This window comes from Cuculus canorus, chromosome Z (assembly GCF_017976375.1).
Source record: "Cuculus canorus isolate bCucCan1 chromosome Z, bCucCan1.pri, whole genome shotgun sequence".
Lineage (NCBI taxonomy): Eukaryota > Metazoa > Chordata > Aves > Cuculiformes > Cuculidae > Cuculus > Cuculus canorus.
In genome coordinates, this window is record NC_071441.1 from 47,399,157 (window position 1) to 47,410,359 (window position 11,203).

Consider the following 11,203-nt stretch of genomic DNA (forward strand, 5'->3'; position numbering starts at 1 on the left):
TTTTTAACCCAGAATCTTATTCCAGCAAGGCTGGCAAGAAAAATCCATGTTTACTTTAGCTAAAATGCAAAGTATTTCAGTATAAAGTGCTTAGGATATCTCCTCAGTAACACCTCAGTACACTGACTGAAATCTAATTTTAAGCAGTTTGACTATTCTAACAAATTGTGCATGTAAGTAGAGAATTTTTTTTCTTCTTCCTAATGAAGGGTGGCACACTACACAGTCAAACCAAAGCAACGGTCACCTAGGAAGCCATTACTGTACATAGGCATATTGAATTAAGACCTCAAGACAAACACTTAACAAAAACGGGACACTTGCAAACAATATAAATATGAATGTTAAACTTCATTTACAGGCTCCTCCTTGTTGACTGTACTGCTGACAAAAGCTGAGATGAGCCCTACCAAGGGAAACAAAAGAGCCAAAGAAACAGACTTTGCTATGCAAAGAGGTGTTTCTGAAGAAGGTGACAATAATTAATTGTCTAAACCAGACCAAACCAACTACCAGCACAAATTGGTGAAGGTATGTTCTTGGTTATTCCATTTTAACGACAAATGATTCGTCCACTAGAAGCACCTAATGTTCAAAAACTGCTTTAAGAAACAATTCTGAAGCAAAAAATTACAAGTACCAATGCCAATATAGTCCTAATCTTTCCTTAGTACAAAGCTTCACTTCAGCTCTCTTCATCTACACTTGTTAACAAGTTTTTACCTCACTTGTCTGAAGGACAACTTAACAGTTCATTTACGCACACTACCAAGCATTTGACTCAAGGTTTGAAACACAGGCCAATTATGAGAAGGTATAGTCTTGCCTAGGTCTTTATCAACTATTATTAAAGGCAGCATATTCAATAAAACGTAAAACTATTCACCTTGCAACTGGCAAAATTAAAAGTTTTTTTTTTAATCTATAGCAAAATATTTCTTACAATAGAGTAATTAATAATTTCTTTTAAGCCACAATATTGCTTTGCATTTACTGAAGACCAAGTACATCAGAATCTCATTTCAGTTAAAATAAAAGGTAAAAATCCCAGAGAACTCTGACACCACTATTTGACATCATGCGATTTCTACCGAGCGATGGACAAATACCATAGGGTGCTCTAGGAAACCACTAAAACTGGTTACATGTTTAGCATGCCAGAGGGCAGTTCTGACAGAAATTTCACAAATTCATTTTCTAAGTCACCTGTTGTCACTTACTGCTCTACTCACCCACTTCAATCAAAAGTAATACCTTTATGGAATGTAAAGCCTCAACTTCTTTAAACTTCTTTTAAATCTTCATATCCTGACAAAAGCTGACAAAGAGATTATATTCTTCCGCATTCCACTGTTCAGCATCTTCCACTCCAGCTGACTTACAAGGCTGGATGCTTTCTGCACTCCATGAGCTCCATTTGCTCCGGTAATCCCACCCATTTCATTCCCATCCTACATACTCTCATTTTGCAGATTTCTACCTTCTTCTACACAAACCACTTAAACAGATGTGGTGTTTTTAAAATGTGGTGTTCTATTTCACCATCTTCCCTTCTCTCAACATAAGCATTCTCTTCAGTCTGTCACAATTATTCTTTAAATCCGCCCTAGATTAATCTAGGCTTTTGTCAGTTGCATTCTGTTAAATCATTCATGCTCAGAGCTGCTTCTACCACATTATCAGCCCAAGGTTTATAGCCTGTATCTTGTCTTCGTCACTCACACTATTAAAAGAGTGGCCTTCCCTAACTGTTTCCAACATTACACGTTTGCTCCCACACTACTATCACTCTCAGATTTCTGGTTCTGCACTGTTTTGCTTTCCCTGATTAGTAATACTGTAGTACAGAACCTCATTCAACCACCATCTCAGTGCAACTCAAAAAGTAATTCCTGCTTTCTCCAGATCTCTCTTCCCAGAAGGACTATCTAAATTTAAGTCTTGTGACTACACAGCGCCCGGTAAACTTCAACTTGCTTAAAATAAACACATACAACTTACATCCTCCACACAACCTCCTTCTGAGTGGATCACTGCATAATCAGAATTGGTTAGGTTGCCAAATACCCTAAAGGCCGCCAAGTCCAACTCTAACTGCCCAGTCCACCACTAAACCATATCCCAAAGTGCCACATATCTACTCATCTTTTAAATACCTCCAAGAATGGTGACTAAACCACTTCCCTGGGCAGCCTGTTCCAATGCTGGACAACCCTTTCAGTGAAGAAGTTTTCCTAAAATCCAGCCTAAACCTCTGCTGCAACATGAGGTTATTTCCTCTTGTCCTATTGCTAGTCCTATCGTAATAGCACAGGCAGCAGCCAGTGTGTCATCTTTCACAAAATCAGAGAACAACAGAGCTTGGAAGGCACCTCTGGAGATCACCTACTCCAGCTTTGGCTCAAAGTGGGGTTAGAGTACCAGTCAGCCTTTCCTGTCTCCAAAGATGGAGCCTCCACCTCTCTGGAAAGCCGGTTCCAGTGTACAGCCATGAAAATCATCTTTGGCTTAAAATTAAAGTTACTTGATTCAAATTCATGCTCATTGCCCCTCATCTTGTCGCTGGGCACCACTAAAAAGAGGCTTGCCCCATCTTCTTCACACCCCTCCAACTCCCACAAAAATCACATTTCCAAAAATTGATGGGGTACCACCCCAGCCTCCTCCAATTTGAACAGCTGCAGTTTTCAGTCCCTCCTTATACATCAGATGCTGCAATCCCACCATCATCTACACAGTCCTAAGCCAGACTTGTTCTGACACGTGTCCCACACTGGGGAATCCAAAACTCTGCACTGCACTCCAGACACAGACTTACTGGAGCTGAGTAGGGAAGAAGGATCACCTCTCTCAACATTCTGAGTGGACTGACAGCAGGCTGTTGGCTTTCTTTGCCACAAGAGGCACACTGCTGTTCATAGTCACATTGGCATCCATTAGCACTCCCACGTCCTCCTCTGCCAAGCTGCTTTCTAGCCAGCTCTGCACATGGAGGGAGTTATTCCTACCAGGTGCAGGACTTGGCATTTTCCTTGGTTGAGGTTCTTGTCAGACCATTTCCCCAATCAGTCTGGGGCCCTCTGGATACCACACACACACCTGGGATATCAGCTGCTTGTCTCAATTCTGTATCATGAGCAAACTTGCTGATATGTCCCATCCTCCAGGTCAATGGAGATGTCAAACATTACTGGCCCCAGCACTGACCATTGATGATTCTGTGCATCCCAAACTAAGCATACCTTTTAGTGGTTTCCATCTCCTATTGCAAGCTCTCATTATCCTATCTATGCACTGTACATAAGGCGAATTGCCGAAACCCGGTCCAGCTTTGAGCAGAGGGTTGGAACTGAGCCTTCACCAGGCACTTCCAGCCTGAAGCACTCAGATTTTAGTGAAGGAAATCTGCATACTTCAGTCTGGAAATGCCTGCTGAAAAACTGACTCCTTTCTGCCTCTGAGTTGTTAGAAAAGTCTCATCTACCTGTATGGCCCCACAGCCTCACGTTTTCTTGTGCTTTTCCCAAGTAACTGTACTTGACTCCGTATCTTAGAATTGCTGTCCTTCAGATTTGCCTCTGCTACAATGCTGCCATTCACTTGCCAAGTAAAACAACTGGTCAAGTTGTATGGATGTGACACTCGCAGCAAGAACCTTAAGGTTTCTGCATTAAGTAGGGTTCCTCCTCAATACACAGATTATTTGATAGAGGGTTACTCCGAGAAAGAGCAGGAAGATAATTTTACCCATGACCAAACAGAAGTCTCACGTAAGTCATAACTACCCATGCTTCTCCAGCATCCCAGTTTGTGGTCAAACATCAAAGTTCTTTTTTGCTTGCTTGCAACTCTCCAAGAGTTTTTGCAGAAAGATACTGCAAATGCAGATCATGAGTTGAATCCATTCCCTGTTCTATGCATACAAAATCACAGGCAACAATGCATCGTTAAAGTTACCAAAATTTTATAACCAAGCTTCTCATCAGCTATGGAACTGGAAAAAAATTTTCACCCTGAGGTAAACAAACTACACTGAATATTTCAGTGTAAATTGTTCAAGTACAATAAGGATTCATGAAAATAATCTTTGGCTTAAAATTAAAGTTACTTGATTCAAATTCATGCTCATTGCCCCTCATCTTGTCGCTGGGCACCACTAAAAAGAGGCTTGCCCCATCTTCCTCGCACCCCTCCAACTCCCACAAAAATCTCATTTCCAAAAATTGATGGGGTACCACCCCAGCCTCCTCCAATTTGAACAGCTGTAGTTTTCAAACAGTCAAAGAGCAAAGACAAATCAAAGAACAGATGCAGCATTCTGCATGTGCTAGACGCCTCCCAGCTACTCCCTGGAGAAACTCCAGTACAATCACACTTCTCAGTTTTCTGTTTGAGTTTGAATATCAAAAGAAAGAAACACCTCTAATTCGCAGAAATGAGTATTTGTGTGTTATCTTCAAAGCCTATCAAAATGTTAGTTCAGTTATGCCTGCCAACACCTGCTAGTAACAGGCGAGTTAACTAAAGTTATCTAAAGACTGTCTTTTAAATTACTTCTACAATACATTCCCTCCTGGCTCTTATCTGTGACAAGACTGCGTCTGAAGCACTTCCACAAACAAAGAAAATGCAACTCTATGATGGCAAAGCAAATAGCTACTATTGCCCTTCACAGCTGTTGGCCAATGTATTGCCAGACACCAACACAGAAAAATGTAAGACATCACCACTAACAAGCAAGAAGGTGAAAAGCAGAAGACAGAAGACAAGCAGAGTTCAGAGAACAGAGCAGGGTAAGCCTGGACATGTAGCATGGACTGAGCAGCACGGGAAGGACAAAGAGAAAAACAAAGTGACAAGACAATCAAATAGGGCCAAGAGAAATAGTACTGGTGTTTTCATAAGAATCAAAGGTCATAACTGCTATACAGCAATAGATTATTAACCCAAAGATCAAAATGACTTCACAAAAAAAAACACCAGACATCAAACATCTGCTACAAAGCGTTTCTTTTGTTTAGATTTGCAAGTCAGGTAAAGCTCTTCAACACTGCAGAAGTACCTTAGGGAACCTGAGTGCTATGCATCTGTGCAAACTGAATTTCCTGGTCTGCACACGCATTGCACTAAGGCTATTAATTGTTTTAAGTTACATTCAGTTGGTTTATTACATTTTTGTCTCCAGAAGTCTTGAGTTTCACTCAGCAGACAAGGCACTATGGGCCAAACTACACCCAAATGTCACATGAATGCAAGATTCATTAGTTCTTGATTAACTATTAACTTACAGACAATAAAATTGTTTTAAAAAGCTAACACCAGCAATGTGTTTAACAGCGAAATGATACACACTATTCTTCCCACTCATATCTCAGAACTAAGACAACAACCTCAATATAAACCGACTGTGGATGTCTTCAAGAAAAGTATTTACATTAAGGGCTGTAATTCGAATTGCCACTGACAACCTTTAAAAGAACACTGGAGACACAAAACCAGAACATGACTCCTTGAGTCTAGCTGTGTGGACCAGGCAAATAAAGCAGCAAGATACGAGCCTCTTTAAAGATGTACTTAAAATTTCCTAGGAATTCTGCAGCAGAGGCAACGTCCAGTGCAAGTCACCAAAGACTGAATTTTACTTCCTTAACTTAAAAGCTATTCTATCACCTTTCCTCAGTCTCACAAGTTTACAATACACAGCTCTAGTCAGTGTTGAGGTTGAAATAATCATCAAGAACAAAAAGTGAGAGTTATTCAGAGGAAAAAAAATACAAAACCTTTCACTTATTTGTGAATAAAGCCTGAGACATATTAGGGAGACTGAAATCAGATTGATTACACTTAAGTAAGGCATTTTCTGGGTTCTGCAGGCTTTGCTTGCCAGCTTTATTATGGAATGAGGCAAGCCATATTCAGAGAGCTCCTATAGTTATTAAACTAGAACCATCTATTTTGAAAGACGGTTAAAACAGCAAATTCACTGCCACGGTTCTTCCGATTCAGTGACTGAGAATTCTAACACGTATCAGTGTCGTACATCCCCCAAGAAGAGCTTTAGTTTTGATCTGGGAAGGGTGGGGTGTCCACTTTTTCCCTGATTTCACAAGACTTCTGTTCCATTTTTCGCATGTCCTTAGAATGGAATTTACTAAGAATCATTAAATAACTATTTTAGACTGCTAAAGTAAGAAAATTTACTCCTCAGTTTCCTGAGCAACACTTTAGCCCATACTATGAATATTATTTCCTTATTAGTATATCATACAGATGGTCTTCCATTTCACATACAGCTACATCTTGACCTAACAGCATGGCTATTCACATTTCATTGCTTCTGCCCACCTGTCTACTTTCAAGGAGTATGAAATCAACCTATTTTACTATACCTATTTATAAATCAAAAACATTAAAAACGGGGAAGGGCAAAAGATGAAAGATGTGGCAAGAAGCAAGGTTTACAAATGCAGTATGGAAGAACATGCTTCTTCAACTTAAACAGTACTTTAGATATCCAATCCCTACCCCTTCTAAAGCAATCCTAACACAAACCAACACAGCAGAAATCTGTCAGGACCTTAACCTTGACAACTGCTCACAGCACTGCAAGACAAAAAAAGCTTACTTTCTTGAATAATCCTATTTATCTACTTAATCCACACGTGTTCAAAGTGTTTTGCTAAATCAAACATCTAAAATACCAATGGGGAACTATGGGAGGATGACTGCCTAGCCCACTATGGCTTTGCTGACATATTTCAGCACTATTTTAGTGCTTCAGTGGCACAGATCAGTCCTTCCAACTCACCAATTCAGAATTGCTAGACATAGTGAAGATCAAGGCTAAACAGCCCTTACCCTGATAATAGTAAAAAGATATTAATCCAAGAATACTGTCAATAGAGAGAAAACAGGGAGACTAAGTAGTGCCATCTTTCTTCTTCCCTTCCAGCAAAAGGTACAGCGTAAGTAGTTTTCAGTACATAAGAAGTATCACATAATTCTACCCTAATACTACATCCTCCCACTGACATCAAAAGGGGTTTCCCTCTGTACGTGAGGACCCCTTCATACCTCAGTGGTCTAGGAAAGGGTGCAGTGTGCTATGCTCACCATCCCAGGCAAAACACTCTCTATGAAATGAGAGGCACCAGTAACAATGTCCACCCACCAGTGTTCAGACTTCAACATTTCAGACATTAACAATCACCATCCATGTGGGGTTCCTTCACCGTAAACGTACTCCAGCAGTTGAAGCAAATACTGTTGATTACCTCCTTCTGCTTTGCTTGCAGAACCAGGCCATTCCTCCCTGTACCACCCACAAGACAACCCCACAGGACTCTCCTCCCTATGCAGAGCAGGGCTTACAAGTGGCATGGGCTCCAAACCCACCAGAGCAGTGCTTTCTCCAGCCATCAGCTATATTCCACCAGCTGCAGATTCCCAGCACCACAACAATCACTGCAATGACATCTCTCCGTGGGACGGTTGCTGTAGGTATCCAGTGTTTCTGTAATTTCCCTACAAAGGACAGCTGTGTAGTCACACTATGGGGAGCAGTGGTCCTGCTTCCACAGATCTGTCAAATCACTAACAGGGGCAGCTCCTCCACAACAACCTGCCGCAATTTGGTTACTTCAGTGCTAACACGTGCTTGTCCTCCAACCAAGGGCTACCTTTCTGCACTGAACACTAAACATTCCTGTTAGAATCAGCATGTTACTCAGCCACCTCCTGGCTGCAGACCTGCTGAGATGGTATGTCTAGAGCCCTAATGGAAGCTATTTTCTCCAGAGGACAAGACCACTCCAATTCCTACCCATCCCCTTCACAGCTGACAAGTCTTGAATTTCAACACATTGTTTGCACAGCACATACACTTGTGACACAAATTCCTAATGAAAAAAACACACAACTTCCACACTACAGCAAATCTCTAGTCCCAGGCCACGCTAAGTCCAGCTGCCACCTAGATTCCCCACCAACTGCTGTCAAAGGCAAAACAATCTCAACTCATGTGAGATTAATGGCCTGCTAACTGATGATAATTTAAGTTGATAATTTAATTACTGACTTGAGTACTAAACAAAAAAAATAAAATAAAAAAACCCAAAAAAAAAAAACCTTTCAGTGAAGTGTCTTTGTCTTCAGTTCTTCACCAGGATTGCCTTCAGTCACAGACCTTTTCTCCTGACCTTTCTAACTAAACTGCTCTTGTTTCCACTGCTCCTTATACTCAGTCTCCCCAAAGCCATTCAGCAAGGCCACGCAGGAGGTGAGGGTCAGTGCGTAATGGTTTTTCTGACGTGCCTTGCTGCTTACTCATTTTCCACCACTGCTGGTTGCTTAACGGTTACACCTACAGGTTGCAACTGCTCCCGCAGAGCCTCTACCCCAGTATGGGTCTGCCGTGGGCTGCAGCCTCCTCAAGGGTTGGTCACACACAGGCTGCAGTGCCTCCAACACAGCACAAGGTGCCAACAGCTTGCAATCCCTTCAGGAGTATGCATATTCGCTCTGACACTGCTTACCTGCAGTCCACAGTCCATTCAGGAGTGCCCCTGTGCTAGCGTGCAGCCAACACAGGAGACAGTCTCTTTGAGGGTGTAGCTCCTGTGGCAGGGACTGCCCAACAACATCCCCTTCCCTTGGTTTTCCTCTATTCTCTCATGTCTCTTAGTATATCTCATCCTTTTTCCTCCTGTTTATCCTGTCACATGTCTTCTCTCCCATATCTCCATTTTTCTCCTGCCCCTCAAAGCTGCCACTCTTTCTTAAATATTTATGAGCAGCACCACACACGTTCACCAGACAGGCTGAGGTTTTAGCGTGCAATGGACTGTCTTCATCAGCTTCAAAGATGTGCAGAATCAGCTAAGCCCACGGTAGTGCACAGTGTCTCTCCCCAGTGCACCCTTGAGCTCCCCAGTACTGAAATGCTGTCATCTGTGGCCAAGACAATCCATACAGCTAGTTAGAATCATAGACTACCTAGGGTTGGAAGGGGCCTTCAAGATCATCTAGTTCCAGCCCCCCTGCCACGGGCAGGGACACCTCCCACTAGATCAGGCTGCCAAGGCCCCATCCAATCTGACCTTAAACGTCTCCAGGGATGGGGCAGCCACAACTTCCCTGAGCAAAAACTTGCCTAGTTTTCAAAAAAGAAGTTAATTACCCGAGTAAATAAGATCTAAAGTTAACCAAACCACAGCACCAAAAAATACTATAATTATTGTATTAGTTTGTAAGTGATTTCTCATTAAAAAAGAGCGAGGGAACCACTACCAAGGGCAGCAGAAGCAAATATCTAACACTCACGAATCCTAGAGGAGCTCTGCCTTCAACAATGGCTGGGGCTTATCACAGATACCCATCAGACACGTGGAACAGCAAGAAAGGAGAACCGATAAGCGCGAGCAAAGCAAACAGAAATTCAGTATTTTCCAGTCCCTGTAATGATGCAACAGCGGCGTTTTATTTAAGCGAGCAAAAGCCATAGTCTTCTACAGAAAGCCCAGGGGGTTTCTTCATCCTTTCCCCACACAGACCAGGTCGGAGGTGGCTCTGAACAACCCGCCCCAGGGAAGGCGCCCTGCCCGCGGGGATGGATGGTTCCTCCAGACCCAACCACCCCCGGCTCCAGGCACCCACAGCGGATTCCTCTGCCGAGCCCTAGCAGCGATCCGCTTCGCCTCAAGAACTCTGAGGGGCATTTTTCCCCCCGAGGCACCCAAGAGGGATGCGGGCACACTGGAGACGCGGAGGGGGGTTACGCTAGTTATACCACGGCTTCCCAAACCACCCCGGCCCGGAGCGCACGCGTGTCGCGCCCCGCGGGCGGCTCGGCCTGGCCCCGCGGATGCCGGAGCGGAACACACCGGCGGGGCTCGGCCGGGGCCGATGGCGGGCGCGATGCGGGCGAGCGGCGCCGCCCCCCTGGCTTACGTGTAGATGATGGACATGAAGTGCATGAGCCAGAGGACCACGAAGAGGACGAGCCCGAAGATGGCGAGTCCCTCCAGCGCCAGCGCCAGCACCGCCATCCCCGAGAATGGAGTGCCGCGGCGGGGATCCTGAACTGCGGCGGCTGCTCCCGCACCGGGCGCTGATGGAGCTGCTGCTCCCACACTGCACCGGGAGCCGATGGAGCTGCTGCTCCCGCACCGCCCCGGGCGCTGCTGCTGGAGCTCCTGCTGCCGGGGCTGGAGCTGCCGCCCCGCCCGCCACCGCCTTTCAGCCCGGCGCTCGCCCCGCCCGCTCCCCGCTGGCGGCGGCCCCGGCGGGGCGGGGCGGGAGGCGCGGGGCGGGCGCGCGGAGCTGTTCAGTTACCGCGCCCCGCTCTGCCTGCGTGACCTTGCGGGCGTCCCGGCGGCCGAGGGCGGAGTCACGGGGAGTCGGGCTGGAAGGGACCCGCGGGGAGACCGACTGCTGTCCCTGCGCGGGGCCACCCCAGCATCCACACCGCGGGCAGAGGGCGATGTGCGAATCGCTCTTAAGCACGGCCAGGCTTTTGCCATGAATGACTGCTTCTCTGAGAAGCTGCTCCAGCACTCCACCACCCTCTGGGTGAAGAACCTTCTCCTAGCATCCAATCCAAACATCCCCTGGCACATCTTTCTGCTATTCCCTGTCATGGCATTAGTGCCTGCTCCTCCTTCTCCCCTTGTGAGGAAAGCAGCAAATTGCGATGAAGTCTCCCCTCAGTCTTCTCCAGGCTGAACAGACCAAGTGACTTCAGCCACTCTTCATACAGCTTCCCCTCTGAACCCTTCACCAACTTTGTGGGCTGCTGTGCACAATCTCCAGTAGCTTTAGATCCTACAGTAGCTTTAGGCCTACAAGAAAGACGGAGAGGGACTATTCATAGAATCATTGAATCATTGAATCATTGAATCATTGAATAGTTTGGGTTGGAAGGCACCCTAAAGACCATCCAGTTCCAACCCCCCTGCCATGGGCAGGGACATCCCACCGGACCAGGCTGCCCAAGGCTCCATCTAGCCTGGCCTTGAACACCTTCAGGGATGGGGCAGCCACAGCTTCCCTGGGCAACCTGTCAAACTATTCATAAAGGCTTGTGGTGATAGGACAAGGCGGGGACAGGTATAAACTGGAGAAGGGCAGATTTAAGCCTGATATAAGGAAGAATTTCTTCACCAGGAGAGTGGTGAGGCACTGGCACAGGTTGCCCAGGGAGGTT

The 11,203-nt window shown here is 45.3% G+C and overlaps 1 protein-coding gene across 2 annotated transcripts in view; it reads right to left on the minus strand.

Moving 5' to 3' along the window:
* Nucleotides 1–10,273, minus strand: part of UGCG (UDP-glucose ceramide glucosyltransferase) — a 32,549-nt gene extending 22,276 nt beyond the window's left edge. The window contains exon 1 of one of the 2 annotated variants that reach the window (XM_054054386.1): nt 9,949–10,273. In XM_054054386.1, coding sequence (XP_053910361.1) covers nt 9,949–10,046 — 98 coding nt within the window. In that variant the 5' untranslated portion in view covers nt 10,047–10,273. The remainder of the gene's footprint in view (nt 1–9,948) is intronic. The other variant, XM_054054387.1, reaches the window with a different exon arrangement.
* Nucleotides 10,274–11,203: the final 930 nt, after the last annotated feature.